General features: G+C 46.1%; 1 protein-coding gene across 1 annotated transcript in view; it reads right to left on the minus strand.

The window, feature by feature from the left end:
- LOC134984554 (oocyte zinc finger protein XlCOF22-like) overlaps window positions 1-18,731 on the minus strand; it is a 64,655-nt gene that overhangs the window by 31,620 nt on the left and 14,304 nt on the right. The window contains exons 2-4 of the mRNA XM_063950110.1: window positions 1,158-1,379; window positions 892-1,066; window positions 703-810 (exon numbers count right to left, since the gene is read on the minus strand). Of these exons, the coding sequence (XP_063806180.1) occupies window positions 703-810; window positions 892-1,066; window positions 1,158-1,379 (505 nt within the window). The remainder of the gene's footprint in view (window positions 1-702; window positions 811-891; window positions 1,067-1,157; window positions 1,380-18,731) is intronic.

Below are 18,731 nucleotides of genomic sequence, written 5' to 3' on the forward strand. Positions count from 1 at the left end.
CAGAGGAGGCTACCATCTTCCCCAGTAGGCGAATGCACTGATGTACCGATATCCGAGTTGGCTTCAGGACATCCCGGACTGTTGACTGGATCACCAATGCCTTTTCCAATGGAAGGAACACCCTCTGTACTTCTGTATCGAGTATCATTCCCAAGAAGGGAAGACTATTTGTCGGTTCCAAGTGTGAATTTGGAAGGTTCAGAATCCACACATGATCCTGGAGTAGTTGAGTTGAGAGGGCAATGCTTTGTAACAACCTCTCCATGGAGGATGCCTTTATCAGTAGATCATCCAGGTATGGAATTATGTTCACTCCCTGTTTGCGGAGGAGGAGCATCATCTCTGCCATGACCTTGGTGAACACCATCGGTGCTGTGGAGAGGCCAAATGGCAGTGCCTGGAACTGGTAGTGACAGTCCTGTATTGCAAACCTTAGATAAGCCTGATGAGGCGGCCAGATCGGAATATGAAGGTACGCATCCTTGGTATCCAGAGACACCAGGAATTCCCCTTCCTCCAGACTTGAGATCACCGCTCTCAGAGACTCCATCCTGAATTTGAATACCTGTAAATATGTGTTTAGAGATTTTAGGTTTAAGATGGGCCTTCCGAACCATCCAACTTCGGTACTATGAACAGGTTGGAATAATAACCATTGTACTGTTACTGAGGTGGAACTGGGACTATGATCTGTGTCTGTACCAACTTTTGAATTGCCTGTTGCAGGATTGTACTTGCTTCCTGAGAAGCTGGTAAGCCTGATTTGAAGAATCTGTGAGGTGGGAGTTCTTGAAAATCCAGTCTGTATCCCTGGGCAATAAGACCAGAGACCCAGGGATTTAAGCATGATGTTGCCCAGATATGACTGAAATCCTTTAAACGTGCTCCCACCTGCCTTTTCTTCAGGCAGAGTGGTCCACCATTATGCTGAAGGCTTTGAGGAAGCCGAACCTGAGCTCTATTCTTGAGAACCTGTAGTTGCAGGTTTTCTGGATTTTCCTCGACCACCTCTGAAGGCAGTGGAGGAACCTTTGGATCGGTTTTTAAATGTTGCTGCCCGAAAGGACTGCAACGTAGGGGCAGAATATGATTTTATAGCCGGGGTTGCTGCGGAAGGAAGATATGTCGACTTACCCGCAGTCGCCTTGGATATCCACGTATTCAGTTCATCTCCGAACAAGGCCTCACCTGTAAAGGGCAGGCCCTCCATGCCTTTCCTGGAATCCGCATCCGCAGTCCATTGGCGTAGCCATAAGCCTCTACGTGCTGACACTGCCATGGCCGTAACATGTGTGTTGAGCAGGCCAATTTCCTTCACAGCCTCCACCATAAAGTTTGCAGAGTCCTGAATGTAATGCAAGAGTAATTCAATTTCACTCCTATGCAGAGAATCTAAATAATCAATTAGGTTACCAGACTATTTTGCAATGGCCCTAGATATCCACGCACAAGCAATAGTGGGCCTTTGAGCCACCCCAGCAGCTGTGTACAGAGATTTGAGGCCCTCATTCCGAGTTGTTCGCTCGGTAAATTTCATTGCATCGCAGCGATTTTCCGCTTAGTGCGCATGCGCAATGTCCGCACTGCGACTGCGCCAAGTAAATTTGCTATGAAGTTAGGATTTTTATTCACGGCTTTTTCTTCGCTCAGGCGATCGTAGTGTGATTGACAGGAAATGGGTGTCACTGGGCGGAAACAGGCCGTTTTATGGGCGTGTGGGAAAAAACGCTACCGTTTCTGGAAAAAACGCAGGAGTGGCCGGAGAAACGGAGGAGTGTCTGGGCGAACGCTGGGTGTGTTTGTGACGTCAAACCAGGAACGACAAGCACTGAACTGATCGCAGATGCCGAGTAAGTCTGAAGCTATGCAAAAAATGGTGAACTGCTCAATCAGATAGTGATGTCACTCAGGTGCTAAAAGGGAGGGGTAATTCTGTGTAGGAAAAAACAATGGTTCCCTAATGCACACTGAGTGAATAATATTCCTACATAATAGTCAGATAATACGGAGATCTTGGTTGCGTATATCTGCAGATATAGGGTTAAGCCCCCAGGCCGATCGACAAGGCTTCTCCGTCACTGGGGGTCCCTAATACTAGGTATGGGTCCGGGGTACAGGACCCCATAACGTCGGCACAGGTCGGCTACCCCAGGTCAGCACACAGGTGAGAGTTAATAGGGTTAATAAGAAGCACAGAAGTGCTAGGTAAGTGGTGTGATTAAAATAATACAAAAATATATACAAAGTGATAGGGAAACTCATAAGTGTTAATAAAGTGTTAGGGTGTGCCGACCTGAAGCAGCCCAGCCATACCGACACAGGGGCCACCACACCCCACACCCACCCCATAAATAATTACAAATATGTCTGGGTTGAATTCCCAGTGTAAGGCCACATGGTAATGGCTCCTACAGCATCTGAGAGCCAGCTTACCTGGGGATACCCCTGACTTCCCCCTATGGCAGTCTAGAGTCAGCAATCCCTCCTAATGCTGACCCATTCATGCCTCTCAATACAATGCAAAAAATGGTGAACTGCTCAATCAGATAGTGATGTCACTCAGGTGCTAAAAGGGAGGGGTAATTCTGTGTAGGAAAAAACAATGGTTCCCTAATGCACACCGAGTGAATAATATTCCTACATAATAGTCAGATAATACGGAGATCTTGGTTACGTATATCTGCAGATATAGGGTTAAGCCCCCAGGCCGATCGACAAGGCTTCTCCGTCACTGGGGGGTCCCTAATACTAGGTATGGGTCCGGGGTACAGGACCCCATAACGTCGGCACAGGTCGGCTACCCCAGGTCAGCACACAGGTGAGAGTTAATAGGGTTAATAAGAAGCACAGAAGTGCTAGGTAAGTGGTGTGATTAAAATAATACAAAAATATATACAAAGTGATAGGGAAACTCATAAGTGTTAATAAAGTGTTAGGGTGTGCCGACCTGAAGCAGCCCAGCCATACCGAAACTGGTCCCGCTCTGAGGAAGCTCCGCCCCCTGTAATGGCGTCGGAGCTCTACAGATATTTATACTGGCAATGTCTCCAAACAGGTGTAAAAAGTAACATAAATGCCTGTTTCCAACAACGCTGCCAGTGTACACAGGGGCGCCATAGCGGATCCCTCCGTAGAGCATCCATATTCCGCCCCTGCGATCGCGCCCTTGCGGGTCCCCCGGTTTGTACTCACCACTCTTCTCACCTCCCGGCATTGTTAGGGGTGTGCGGCGTGCTGCGATTGCATTTGCAAATGCGCAATCCCCTGTGGTACCAACAACCTCTCAGGACTGTGGTCCTGCAGCGGGGAAGCGGCTCTGACGCCAGAAGAGACCAGTAACCATCCCCCCTAACTCCCTCAGAGCAGAAAAAAATAAATTTATGTGCCCCCCCCTCTCTTTTGCACTTGTTGTACCTGTATACTGCAGGGGAGAGCCTGGGGAGCTGCTTCCAGCGGAGCTGTGAAGAAAAATGGCGCTGGTTAGTGCTGAGGAAGAAGCTTCGCCCCCTTGGCGGCTGGCTTCTGTCCCGCCGTTCTGTATAAAAAAAATGGCGGGGATTTTACATATATACAGTCTGGGACTGTATATATGCTAATTTTTGCCCAAACGGTATTGAAATTGCTGCCCAGGGCGCCCCCCCCCCCCCCCCCCCAGCGCCCTGCACCCTACAGTGACCGGAGTGTGTGGTGTGTAGTGGGAGCAATGGCGCACAGCTGCGGTGCTGTGCGCTACCTTATGTAAAGACAGGAGTCTTCATGCCGCCGATTTCAATGTCTTCTTGCTTCTCCTGGTCTTAAGAACTTCTGGCTCTGCGAGGAGGACGGCGGCGCGGCTCCGGGAACGGACGATCGAGGTATGGTACCTGTGTTCGATCCCTCTGGTGCTAATGGTGTCCAGTAGCCTAAGAAGCGTAACCTAGCTGCAGTTAGGTAGGTTCGCTTCTCTCCCCTCAGTCCCACGTAGCAGTGAGTCCGTTGCCAGCAGAAGCTCACTGAAAATAAAAAAACCTAACAAATACTTTCTTTTTCTAGCAGGCTCAGGAGAGCCTCCTAGGAGCACCCAGCTCTGGCCGGGAACAGATTCTAACTGAGGTCTGGAGGAGGGGCATAGAGGGAGGAGCCAGTGCACACCACATAGTACCTAATCTTTCTTTAGAGTGCCCAGTCTCCTGCGGAGCCCGTCTATTCCCCATGGTCCTTACGGAGTCCCCAGCATCCACTAGGACGTTAGAGAAATAGAGGCTGATGGCTGCTGATGTAAGAGATACACCAGAGAGTGTGGGGAGGAGACTGGTCAGATCTCTGGGCTGGTAACACATAGTGACATGATGTGAGGGGGAGAGCAGGAGCATAATAGGGGCTGATGGCTCATGATGTATGATACACCAGAGAGTGTGGGGAGGAGACTGGTCAGATCTCTGAGCTGGTAACACATAGTGACATGATGTGAGGGGGAGAGCAGGAGCATAATAGGGGCTGATGGCTCATGATGTATGAGATACACCAGATAGTGTGGGGAGGAGACTGGTCAGATCTCTGGGCTTGGGACACAGTGACATGATGTATGAGGGAGAGCAGGAGTATAATAGGGGCTGATGGCTCATGATGTATGAGATACACCAGATAGTGTGGGGAGGAGATAAGTCAGATCTCAGGGCTTGTGACACAGTGACATGTTGTGAGAGGGAGAGCAGGAGTATAATAAGGGCTGATGGCTGCTGATGTATGAGATACACCAGAGAGTGTGGGGAAGAGACTGGTCAGATCTCTGGGCTGGTAACACACAGTGACATGATGTGAGGGGGAGAGCAGGAGTATAATAGGGGCTGATGGCTCCTGATGTATGAGATACACCAGAGAGTGTGGGGAGGAGACTGGTCAGATCTCTGGGCTGGTAACACACAGTGACATGATGTGAGGGGGAGAGCAGGAGTATAATAAGGGCTGATGGCTCCTGATGTCTGAGATACACCAGAGAGAGTGGGGAGGAGACTGGTCAGATCTCTGGGCTGGTAACACAGAGACATGATGTGAGGGGAGAGCAGGAGTTTAATAGGGGCTGATGGCTCCTGATGTATGAGATACACCAGAGAGTGTGGGGAGGAGACTGGTCAGATCTCTGGGCTGGTAACACACAGTGACATGATGTGAGGGGAGAGCAGGAGCATAATAGGGGCTGATGGCTCATGATGTATGAGATACACCAGATAGTGTGGGGAGGAGACTGGTCAGATCTCTGGGCTTGGGACACAGTGACATGATGTATGAGGGAGAGCAGGAGTATAATAGGGGCTGATGGCTCATGATGTATGAGATACACCAGATAGTGTGGGGAGGAGATAAGTCAGATCTCAGGGCTTGTGACACAGTGACATGTTGTGAGAGGGAGAGCAGGAGTATAATAAGGGCTGATGGCTGCTGATGTATGAGATACACCAGAGAGTGTGGGGAGGAGACTGGTCAGATCTCTGGGCTGGTAACACACAGTGACATGATGTGAGGGGGAGAGCAGGAGTATAATAGGGGCTGATGGCTCCTGATGTATGAGATACACCAGAGAGTGTGGGGAGGAGACTGGTCAGATCTCTGGGCTGGTAACACACAGTGACATGATGTGAGGGGAGAGCAGGAGTATAATAGAGGCTGATGGCTCCTGATGTCTGAGATACACCAGAGAGAGTGGGGAGGAGACTGGTCAGATCTCTGGGCTGGTAACACACAGTGACATGATGTGAGGGGGAGAGCAGGAGTATAATAGGGGCAGATGGCTCCTGATGTATGAGATACACCAGAGAGTGTGGGGAGGAGACTCTTCAGATCTCTGGGCTGGTAACACACAGTTACATGATGTGAGGGGGAGAGCAGGAGTATAATAGGGGCTGATGGCTCCTGATGTATGAGATACACCAGAGAGTGTGGGGAGGAGACTGGTCAGAACTCTGGGCTGGTAACACACAGTGACATGATGTGAGGGGGAGAGCAGGAGTATAATAAGGGCTGATGGCTCCTGATGTCTGAGATACACCAGAGAGAGTGGGGAGGAGACTGGTCAGATCTCTGGGCTGGTAACACAGAGACATGATGTGAGGGGAGAGCAGGAGTTTAATAGGGGCTGATGGCTCCTGATGTATGAGATACACCAGAGAGTGTGGGAAGGAGACTGGTCAGATCTCTGGGCTGGTAACACACAGTGACATGATGTGAGGGGGAGAGCAGGAGTATAATAGGGGCTGATGGCTACTGAAGTATGAGATACACCAGAGTGTGTGGGAAGGAGACTGGTCAGATATCTGGTCTGGTAACACACAGTGGCATGATGTGAAGGGGGGAGCAGGCGTATAATAGGAGCTGATGGCTCCTGATGTATGAGATACACCAGAGAGTGTGAGGAGGAGACTGGTCAGATCTCTGGGCTGGTAACACACAGTGACATGATGTGAGGGGGAGAGCAGGAGTATAATAGGTGCTGATGGATCCTGATGTATGAGATACACCAGAGAGAGTGGGGAGGAGACTGGTCAGATCTCTGGGCTGGTAACACAGTGACATGATGTGAGGGGAGAGCAGGAGTTTAATAGGGGCTGATGGCTCCTGATGTATGAGATACACCAGAGAGTGTGGGAAGGAGACTGGTCAGATCTCTGGGCTGGTAACACACAGTGACATGATGTGAGGGGGAGAGCAGGAGTATAATAGGGGCTGATGGCTACTGAAGTATGAGATACACCAGAGAGTGTAGGGAGGAGACTGGTCAGATCTCTGGGCTGGTAACACACAGTGACATGATGTGAGGGGGAGAACAGGAGTATAATAGGGGCTGATGGCTCCTGATGTATGAGATACACCAGAGAGAGAGTGGGGAGGAGACTGTTCAGATCTCTGGGCTGGTAACACACAGTGACATGATGTGAGGGGGAGAGCAGGAGTATAATAGGGGCTGATGGCTCCTGATGTATGAGATACACCAGAGAGTGTGGGAAGAAGACTGTTCAGATCTCTGGGCTGGTAACACACAGTGACATGATGTGAGGGGGAGAGTAGGAGTATAATAGGGGCTTATGGCTCCTGATGTATGAGATACACCAGAGAGAGTGGGGAGGAGACTGTTCAGATCTCTGGGCTGGTAACACACAGTGACATGATGTGAGGGGGAGAGCAGGAGTTTAATAGGGGCTGATGGCTCCTGATGTATGAGATACACCAGAGAGTGTGAGGAGGAGACTGGTCAGATCTCTGGGCTGGTAACACACAGTGACATGATGTGAGGGGGAGAGCAGGAGTATAATAGGGGCTGATGGCTCCTGATGTATGAGATACACCAGAGAGTGTGGGGAGGAGACTGGTCAGATCTCTGGGCTGGAAACACACAGTGACATGATGTGAGGGGGAGAGCAGGAGTATAATATGGGCTGATGGCTCCTGATGTATGAGATGCACCAGAGAGTGTGGGGAGGAAACTGGTCAGATCTCTGGGCTGGTAACACACAGTGACATGATGTGAGGGGGAGAGCAGGAGTATAATAGGGGCTGATGGCTCCTGATGTATGAGATACACCAGAGAGTGTGGGGAGGAGACTGGTCAGATTTCTGGGCTGGTAACACACAGTAACATGATGTGAGGGGGAGAGCAGGAGTATAATAGGAGCTGATGGCTACTGAAGTATGAGATACACCAGAGAGTGTAGGGAGGAGACTGGTCAGATCTCTGGGCTGGTAACACACAGTGACATGATGTGAGGGGGAGAGCAGGAGTATAATAGGGGCTGATGGCTCCTGATGTATGAGATACACCAGAGAGAGTGGGGAGGACACTGTTCAGATCTCTGGGCTGGTAACACACAGTGACATGATGTGAGGGGGAGAGCAGGAGTATAATAGGGGCTGATGGCTCCTGATGTATGAGATACACCAGAGAGTGTGGGAAGGAGACTGGTCAGATCTCTGGGCTGGTAACACACAGTGACATGATGTGAGGGGGAGAGCAGGAGTATAATAGGGGCTGATGGCTCCTGATGTATGAGATACACCAGAGAGAGTGGGGAGGAGACTGTTCAGATCTCTGGGCTGGTAACACACAGTGACATGATGTGAGGGGGAGAGCAGGAGTATAATAGGGGCTGATGGCTCCTGATGTATGAGATACACCAAAGAGTGTGGGAAGGAGACTGGTCAGATCTCTGGGCTGGTAACACACAGTGACATGATGTGAGGGGGAGAGCAGGAGTATAATAGGGGCTGATGGCTCCTGATGTATGAGATACACCAGAGAGTGTGGGAAGGAGACTGGTCAGATCTCTGGGCTGGTAACACACAGTGACATGATGTAAGGGGGAGAGCAGGAGTATAATAGGGGCTGATGGCTCCTGATGTATGAGATACACCAGAGAGAGTGGGGAGAAGACTGGTCAGATCTCTGGGCTGGTAACACACAGTGACATGATGTGAGGGGGAGAGCAGGAATATAATAGGGGCTGATGGCTCCTGATGTATGAGATACACCAGAGAGTGTGGGGAGGAGACTGGTCAGATCTCTGGGCTGGAAACACACAGTGACATGATGTGAGGGGGAGAGCAGGAGTATAATATGGGCTGATGGCTCCTGATGTATGAGATGCACCAGAGAGTGTGGGGAGGAGACTGGTCAGATCTCTGGGCTGGTAACACACAGTGACATGATGTGAGGGGGAGAGCAGGAGTATAATAGGGGCTGATGGCTCCTGATGTATGAGATACACCAGAGAGTGTGGGGAGGAGACTGGTCAGATCTCTGGGCTGGTGACATACAGTGACATGATGTGAGGGAGAGAGCAGAAGTATAATAGGGGCTGATGGCTCCTGACTCCACCGCTGGGAATATGTGACTACTTTCTGTAATAAGTGTTTATTACTCACCTGTGCTGATATCTGTAGGGATCTCCTCCTTCTCACACTGCTGATCACCCCTCACATACGTCTCTTCTTCTCCCTCTATATCTTCTGCATTTATATCAGTCACATACGTCTCTTCTTCTCCCTCTATATCTTCTGCCTTTATATCAGTCACATACGTCTCTTCTTCTCCCTCTGTATCTTCTGCCTTTATATCAGTCACATACGTCTCTTCTTCTCCCTCTATATCTTCTGCATTTATATCAGTCACATACGTCTCTTCTTCTCCATCTATATCTTCTGCCTTTATATCAGTCACATACGTCTCTTCTTCTCCCTCTGTATCTTTGATTTTAATATTATTTAATTGGGCTTCACCCTATGTAAACAAGACAAATATAATGACACACAGCTCCTCTACACAACATATAGTGACAGTCACTTTGGTTTATTGGGAAGACCCTAAATGCCACCTACCTGATGCTCCTGAGGGATCCTGTGATTCTCCTCTGTACAGTCCTGGGAATACAGAGGACGGGGACATCTCTCTGGGGTATCTCTGTTACTGGGTCCATCTGTAGGAGACACACAGTGACTGAGTACAGTGTATATATGTGATTATCAGATGATATATGTATATAGTGTCAAAGTCAGAAAAATATCACGCTACACATTGCCATATATGCACCTCATGCGAGTGCCCGCTGCACGTGCATGAGCCCTCCCGTGCGTGTGTATACTCGCAGTCGCATGCACCCGCAGGCGCACGATGTGCGCATTTACGGTAGACAACAAACAAAGTAGCAGCGCTATGAGGTGTAAATGTAAACATAAATTCAAATCATTCAAAAATAATGGTGGAGATAAACACACGTGGAGCTGTATGAACTGAAGGTGAAAAAATTGGGTTAATTTATTAAAATATCTCATACAATATGTCAATAAAATTGGTATAGGATTGTAAATAAAAAAATAATAAAATACAATGAGCAGGATCACTATGGGGCTGCCTTAGTTAGACTATCCGTTTTCTTAATTAGTGTGGACTAAATGACGGTATTTTGAGTTAGGTGACAACTGGACTTTTTAACACAGTTCTGATGGCATCAGTGCCACATGATTTACCGCTGGAGGAGGGGGTTCTCTGGATAGCGTCCCTTATAGCGGGTGGAACCAATGACAATCTTGTATCCTCACCAGTATGCGGAGTCCTCAGTGCTGAATGGCAAAGGCTGTGTTGCCAGTTGACAGGTTATTCACCTTTTTCTCTGTGCGTGGTTCGTCAAAGTCCACTAAAGATCCGGATGTCGTGCGTGCAGCTCTCAATTGAAGATAGTGATCCTGAAGCATAAACACCTGACGCGTTTCGCTGCAGTGCCTGCAGCTTTCTCAAAGGTGATCTCATCAGTGTCAGGGCTTCTATATTTATACCCTAAGATGGCCACTGATTGGCCCCACCTGTTCAGTTCATACAGCTCCAAAAACGGTCAATCTCCTCCGCAAAACATATACAAACAATACATAAAAATAAAGTGCATAGCAGACTCAATCTTAATTCATAATTTAATTCAATATATATCTAGCAAATCAAAAAATTAAAAATAAAATTTCTCCATCGATACTTATTTCTTCCAGGTTACTATTGATCTTATACTCCCCCTTGTTTTAGTATCTCAGACCAGCATATATATATATATCCTTATAGATACTGTGAGAACATCAGCACCATGATATGCGCCACAAAATTAAAATGTTAGACCACTTAGAAATACACTCACAGATCTCAATGAAAACTATATATAACTTAAAAGAAACAGATAAATATATGATGTGTCAGAATTTTTGAACATATAAAAAAGAAAAAATCAAGTTTTTCAAAACTCATTTATTATGTTTATTATTGTGCTCACTCATTGCCAAATAATGTCAGGAGAATAGAGCCATCTTAAAAATCTTTTGTATCTGAGGATAAAACTGGGGCATTATGTTTGTAATGAACTGTCCATATAAACTGTAATCCACAATGTCTCTTATCCTGTTTTTAGCACACTGACATTGTAATCTAGAAGTCAGGTGACCAATTGTGTATCTGGTTACCAGGCGACGGTAACAACATAAATATTGCCAGAACCAGAATAATAAAATGAAATCACGTAGAAAAATCATATGTACATAAAAATAAACTCCGGGCTTATGTTTACTAATAATTCCCAGTTAAACTATTATACACAATGTCCCTTAACACGGCACCTACATGTCAAATAACCACACTGACAGTATAACTTAGAGGTCAGGTGACCAATTGTTTATATGGTCACCAGGCAACAGACCGGGGATTGAGTCCGTGAACGGAAGTGACGCGATCCGTGCCGAAGGTCTGTTTATCTGACACAGACACGGACGCGCCGCGGTAGTAGAGTGGCGATCGGCTCTAGAATCTATATGAGAGCAGGTAGCATCCAATAGGTGGGGATCATATAACTAGACCAACATCAGCTAAATAAACTTCAGATGATTTGGACACAGTATCTACCTTAAAACAAAAGAAGGGAGGTTGCTAAGCAACAGCACTGTCTGACCCGGAAGTAGTCTGAGATACTAAAACAAGGGGGAGTATAAGATCAATAGTAACCTGGAAGAAATAAGTATCGATGGAGAAATTTTATTTTTAATTTTTTGATTTGCTAGATATATATTGAATTAAATTATGAATTAAGATTGAGTCTGCTATGCACTTTATTTTTATGTATTGTTTGTATATGTTTTGCGGAGGAGATTGACCGTTTTTGGAGCTGTATGAACTGAACAGGTGGGGCCAATCAGTGGCCATCTTAGGGTATAAATATAGAAGCCCTGACACTGATGAGATCACCTTTGAGAAAGCTGCAGGCACTGCAGCGAAACGCGTCAGGTGTTTATGCTTCAGGATCACTATCTTCAATTGAAAGCTGCACGCACGACATCCGGATCTTTAGTGGACTTTGACGAACCACGCACAGAGAAAAAGGTGAATAACCTGTCAACTGGCAACACAGCCTTTGCCATTCAGCACTGAGGACTCCGCATACTGGTGAGGATACAAGATTGTCATTGGTTCCACCCGCTATAAGGGACGCTATCCAGAGAACCCCCTCCTCCAGCGGTAAATCATGTGGCACTGATGCCATCAGAACTGTGTTAAAAAGTCCAGTTGTCACCTAACTCAAAATACCGTCATTTAGTCCACACTAATTAAGAAAACGGATAGTCTAACTAAGGCAGCCCCATAGTGATCCTGCTCATTGTATTTTATTATTTTTTTATTTACAATCCTATACCAATTTTATTGACATATTGTATGAGATATTTTAATAAATTAACCCAATTTTTTCACCTTCAGTTCATACAGCTCCACGTGTGTTTATCTCCACCATTATTTTTGAATGATTTGAATTTATGTTTACATTTACACCTCATAGCGCTGCTACTTTGTTTGTTGTTTATTGTGTATAGTGTTTTCAGGACTGACTAGACCTGTTTTTTAGCAGCTGCTATAATTAGAACACCAGCCCACCTTGCGCCCGATTTTTAACCTTGGTTAAAAAAACTTTTTTGCATTTACGGTAGAGTTTGTGTGCGTCTAGTGGGCGACTCAATCGTTACATATTTTAGTCATATAATGTATTTTGTAGATTATGGTCCCTTTGATAGAATCTGAAAGTTTAGTTAATGTAGCATGTTCAGAGACAAAGAGATCCCTCTTTGTTTGATACGAAGGGTCAGACAGGGGTTACACAGTGGTGTTTAGTATCCATCGGAAGAGAATATAATTAGCAATATTCCGGTGTTGGTTTGAAACGGATTACTCGCTCGTGAATATAGTTATGACTATAAGAAGTTTATGGACATTTACTATATTTGCAGTTTATTACCCATGCGGCGGGAAACCTGAGTTTCCCTCCCACCTGAGCAGTTTGAAATAGTCACAGCCCACCTGTATGAACCAACATATGACCTTTTGTTATAATGCGGAGACAAATTCCTGTGTCCAATGAACAATAAGAATGTAGGGACCATTGTACTGTATTGTGTGTAGTGTATATAAAGACAAGCCGACCTGGGCCAGCTCCACTCTACTCTTCTCAACGGTTCTCATCACTGATAATCGGGAGCTGGATAATCCAGGAAGGCGCATGATATTGTTTCCCCTTGTGCGTAAGTGCTCTGCAGCCATATTTGTCTCCTAGATATGTTGTAAGCCATTCTCTCTCTCTCCTTCCCCTTAAATGAAATTGTGTCGTTATTGTATTTTATGTGTAGTAATTCGGTTAGGTATTCTATGTTAGTTTGGTAGTGTATAACTTGTATTGTGTATTCTTTTGCAATTGAACGTTCATTCTCTCCCTTAAAAAGGTGTTAGAACCTTAGATCGGTATTTGAGTGTTTATTATATTGCTAAGTGTTCTCAGAGCGTCACAGACGCTCATACAACTTTTAAACTAACAAGGTTACACTGCGTTGCATTTACACCTTATCCATGCACAAAGGTTTACAGTATAAGTACATAACTTGTGGTATAGTTATTAAGGTTTAATTCTGTGAGCGTCAGCGCCGCTTGTGATGATCTTGTGGTCTCGAGCGTACGCTACGCTGGTAGCGTATCATTACGTTAGTCGGCAGCCTATAGCGTGCTTGCCTCTACGCATTAAGCCGTGAGCGAACGTGCCGCTCGTGCGTCTCGTCCACGGCTAAGCGTCAGCTACGCTAAGTGCGTACCCTTACGGTATATCATACGCCAATTGCGTACTGTGTTCATTAACCTTTTAGAGTGTTTAATATAGGATAAATATATAGGCTTTATCAATTGGGGGCCTCGTCCGCTCTTCACATATCTGCACTAGGTAATTTTAGCAGACATTATCGGTCAGCAAAGGGCGGGAGGTGTTATCCCTCGTAGTGCTGACCAGATAAGTGTCTGCTTCGCTTAGTAAGGAGTGCTGAAGGAATCCGGAACCGGAAGGTAGGAACAGTACGTTATTGTCTTTTAAAACCTGTTTAGTTTCCGTTTTGCGTACTTACGCATAAGCACACACACCTGTATTTCTTGTTTTAGCATTATTTGTCCGTGTCTCATTCTCCTGATTGCCACATACTAGTGATAACGTGCTGAGACATTTGTTGTTATTAATAGTTAAAAGATAAAAAGTAATATTTAAGGGAATACTTGTAAAAGACACGCACACAGTCTCGCCTAGAAATACAAGGGAGATTTGGGTGGTGTTCAGTGAATGATTACTGTTAAAGATCATTCACATTGATAAACGTGTAGTGTGTTACTGTGGACGTACTTGGTTTGTGTACACGTGTCCTTACAAGGGCAGGGCGTACGCAACAAGGGTCGACGCACGGAGTGTATATTACGCAACGGAGCGTACGGATACACCCACATAATACAAGCCACACGATAGTATTGTTTAGTAGGCGATAAAGTAACGCGATAATAACACAAATCTATCTCAAATCCAAAAGTTTAAAGTTAAAAGAAAAACCTTCTCTGTTGCAATTCTTCTGGGTTAGGCTAAAACCGAATGAAAGGAATTCTGTACAGAAATAAGAGTGTTCGAATGTAAGAGTGTGTATATATAAGATTTCTCTTTTATTACGGAAGTGGGAACCATAGGCCAGTAGAAAGAGGTACACCAGCGAGAGTGATAGCGTGGGGTGGCTTGGGAGGCGTCCCTTGTTAATCTCGACATTAATGAGCAGTAGAGTCTGCTGTACATAACAGACCAGGAGGTTCAGGTACAGCAGACTAGAAGTAGAGAGCACAACCGAAGAGGGTTGGTGCGAGACCCATATAGGCCAATAAAGCTCAGGCTGAAGGAATTTGCAGCCGGAATTTTCAATTCCGTTGATCGTTCCGCACATAAGATTAGTTGCTTGTGTGCAGATACGATTGTACCGCATGTGACTGTTTGCATTAGCGTGTCTTGCACATTGTTAACGTGATTTGTGTAATTTTTTTATTTTAAGGGAAGTAGCCTGATCACTCAGGGACATTCCAACGACTGATACTTGCTGGGGAGGGTAAGACACTCCCACACGCCCGAGCAAGTAGACGTACTTAGGTGCCCTAGGTTGGGTACGGAACCTCTGGGAACTTTGGTCGCCGTATTGGCCAGCGTGGGCGGGAGTTAAGTGGGCGGACCTCGTTGCAAAACCCCCACCGCAGCCTTACCCCGGACATCTTGGTTTTTGTAAGGGTTGCCGAAGACCCTGATTTGAAGTCAGAGGTAGTGAAAGCAGCACCTGCAGAGATGGGGGCCAGTTGTTCAGGTAAGGGGCGATCAACCGAGGTTCAGGTTGATTTGGTAAACCGACCAATCGGGACGGCAAGGTATATCATGTGTGAGAAATATGGTCATCACACAGAGACATTGTGCAATGAATGGGAAAGGATGACTGTGCATGACGGGGACAAGTTTCCCCGGGTAGGTACTTTTAACCCAGAAGTGTTACAAAATTTAAAGAGAAGAGTTTGCCTGATTAAATCTTCAAAAAGGCGTATTAGACATTATGATTATTTAACATTGTGGCAACAGGAAGGTGAAATACAAAGGGGGTTGGCGCAAGCCGCTGGATCTAACCCTATCAGGAAACTGATAGCTACTGCACCTCCACCACCATACATACCTGGAGAGAAATTGGTTGCAGAGAATGGCACTCAGGGTTATGTTAAATGTATAGAAGTTAAAGATAATGTAACCAAAGTAATTAATGCTAAAACTAATCCGTGCAAGTTGTACCCTGTTTTGAACTTTCCCCAGGATTGTGACCAAGAGGATGAGCCCACAACAATATCAGCACTCTCCCTAGCAGCCACCATAGCAGAAACCACAGTGGGCACAAGCCAACCCGTAAGATTAGTATCAAAGGCCCCTAGCGGAGGGACAGGTGAGGTCGTATCGACTGGTAAGTACGGCACCACACACTATGCTGAAACCATTTCACCACATGTTGTAGAATCTACACAGAATGATGTTATTGGACTTAATCCCGTTAGGGTAATAGCAGTGCCAAATGGGAAAACTGACACTTCAGGAGCAACTCCTATCAGGAACATCGCCATGCACTGTCCCTTTTCCCGAACGGAATTAAGATCAACGATGTCTGAATTCCCTGATCCTAGGAAAGACTTAGCTGCATGTCAAAAGTATATTAGCGAGCTAGGAAATTCTGCAGAGCCAAATAACAAAGATTGGAGGACAGTTTTGAGGGCATGTTTACCCCCCAATGTTGATTCGTTAAAGTTTATCGCTGATTGCAAGTTAGATGAGGAAGTACCACTAACAGACGAGTATAATCAGGATAATGTAAAGAGAATCAACTTACAGTTAGGAGTATATTTTCCTGCAATAGTAAAGTGGAATAAAATCTTTACAATAAAACAAAAAGAAGGTGAATCCACACCAGAGTATTATCACCGGGCTCTGCAGGATATGGCTAGGTACACTGGTATAGATGACATTAAAACTAATGTACACCACAGGGAAGTAGCTGTTTCAGTATTAATGGACGGTCTAAAAGAGGTTTTAAGGAATAGAATACAAACCACTAGGCCTGATTGGAGAGGTATGTCGGTGGATGCATTGGGAGAGGCTGCTGCTGGGCATGATCGCAATATCTTCAGACACAGGGAGTCACAGAGTGATAAATTAATGGCTGTCAGCATACAGGCCCTTACTACCAGGCCACCTCAGCCCAGAACTGTGACCCCTGTGGGTAAGTCAAGAGGTATAAAATGTTATAATTGCCACAGAGAGGGACACATGGCACGTGATTGTAAGACAAAACAAATACAAAATTCATATCAACCCCCTAGACAACGACCTGATACGAGACATTGGGATCAAGGACCGCAGGGGCGGAGCTATGAGCCACATGCAGGGGAAATAAAAAGGTATCCCCCAAGAAGAGATTGGCAAATCCCTGATAGTTCCCATCTACCCCCACCACAAGTAATTGCTGCCAGTGCGATTCAGGGAGGCCACCATACCCAATAGGGGTGTGGCCACACCTGTAGTCTGCAGCCAGTGAAATTAATTGCGAGTCTTGGAAGTGAACCCGAGGTCACAATTGATGTAGCTGGTAAATCATTAAATTTCCTTGTAGATACGGGGGCGGCCAAGTCAGTGATAAATTCGACAGTGGGCATGAGAACCACTGGTAAGACAATTCCAGCCATGGGAGTAACGGAAATAGTACAGCACTACCCTGTTAGCAAACCAGCAGAGATTACAATAGGGCCTTTGCATACCAAGCATTCCTTTTTGCTGGCTGCATTGGCACCGACTAATCTCCTGGGAAGAGATTTATTGTGTAAAATGGGGTGCGTCATATATTGTACTCCTGAAGGTGTATTCTTAGACATACCTGAGAATCACGCTCAGGAAGTACGAGACATGCTAGACTCCCCATCAAAATTAATGTCACATACCGTTATGATAAATAGGAGTCCATCCCAAGTAGAAGAAATTACATCCCAAATACCAGAGTCACTTTGGACTAAAGATGGACAAGACACTGGATTAATGGCAAATGTAGCTCCAGTAGTTGTGCAAGTAAAAGATGGTAGGATAGCTCCAAAAATCCCACAATACCCTCTGAAGCCAGAGGTGGAGTTAGGAGTGTACCCCGTAATAGAGCGCTTGCTACAACAGGGCATTCTGGTAAGAACATCCAGCACTGCCAATAGTCCCATCTTCCCTGTGAAAAAGAGTGGGGGGAGGGGTTACAGGCTAACAGGCTAGTGCAGGATCTAAGGGGGATTAACAAAATAGTTGAGAGTCAGTTCCCCGTACTGCCAAATCCAGCTGTCATCCTTATGCAGATCCCTCCCACTGCGAAATTTTTCACTGTAATTGACCTCTGCTCCGCCTTCTTCTCGGTACCTCTGCACCCTGACAGCCAATATTTGTTTGCGTTCACATACAGAGGAGTCCAATACACATGGACTCAATTACCACAAGGTTTCATAGACAGTCCAAGCATTTTCTCACAAGCCTTGCATGATTGTTTACAGTCTTTCCAACCAGAGAGTGGATCAATATTGATACAGTATGTGGATGATTTACTACTGTGTTCAGATTCACTGGAAGCGTCCCTGAGAGATTCGAAACAGCTCCTGTTTCATCTTTCAGACACAGGACACAAAGTTTCCAAAGACAAGTTGCAATTATGCCAGACTAAAGTAAAATATTTGGGACACTGTCTGACACAAGGACTGAGACACCTGACCGCTGATAGAATTCAAGCAATTCGAGACATGACTCTGCCACAAACCCAGCAACAGATTAGAACGTTTTTAGGAATGTGTGGGTATTGCCGTAACTGGATCCCAGGTTTTTCCATTCTAGCATTACCTTTGCAGGAGATGGTCTCATCAAACAAACCTGATCGGATTTCGCATGCAGACGAATCTGAGATGGCATTTGAGGAGACTTAAACAGTGCCTAACGCAGGCACCAGCATTAGGTATGCCAGACTATGGGAAACCCTTTGAGCTGTACGGAACAGAAAGTGCTGGTTGCGAGGCAGGCGTCCTAACCCAAAAGCACGGTGATGCCAGCAGGCCGGTAGCATACTACAGCGCTCAGTTAGATACGGTAGCGCGATCCCTCCCCACATGCTTGCGAAGTGTTGCTGCGATAGCATTGCTAGTAACGAAAAGCGAAGATGTAGTGCTAGGACACAACCTCACAATCCATACACCGCATGCAGTGTCAGCCTTGCTAAATTCGGCTCAAACTAGACACGTCTCATCAGCGCAGTTTACTAGATGGGAATTGGCATTAATGACCCCCGTAAACATCACCATAAAGAGA

This window comes from Pseudophryne corroboree, assembly GCF_028390025.1.
Source record: "Pseudophryne corroboree isolate aPseCor3 chromosome 3 unlocalized genomic scaffold, aPseCor3.hap2 SUPER_3_unloc_63, whole genome shotgun sequence".
NCBI lineage: Eukaryota > Metazoa > Chordata > Amphibia > Anura > Myobatrachidae > Pseudophryne > Pseudophryne corroboree.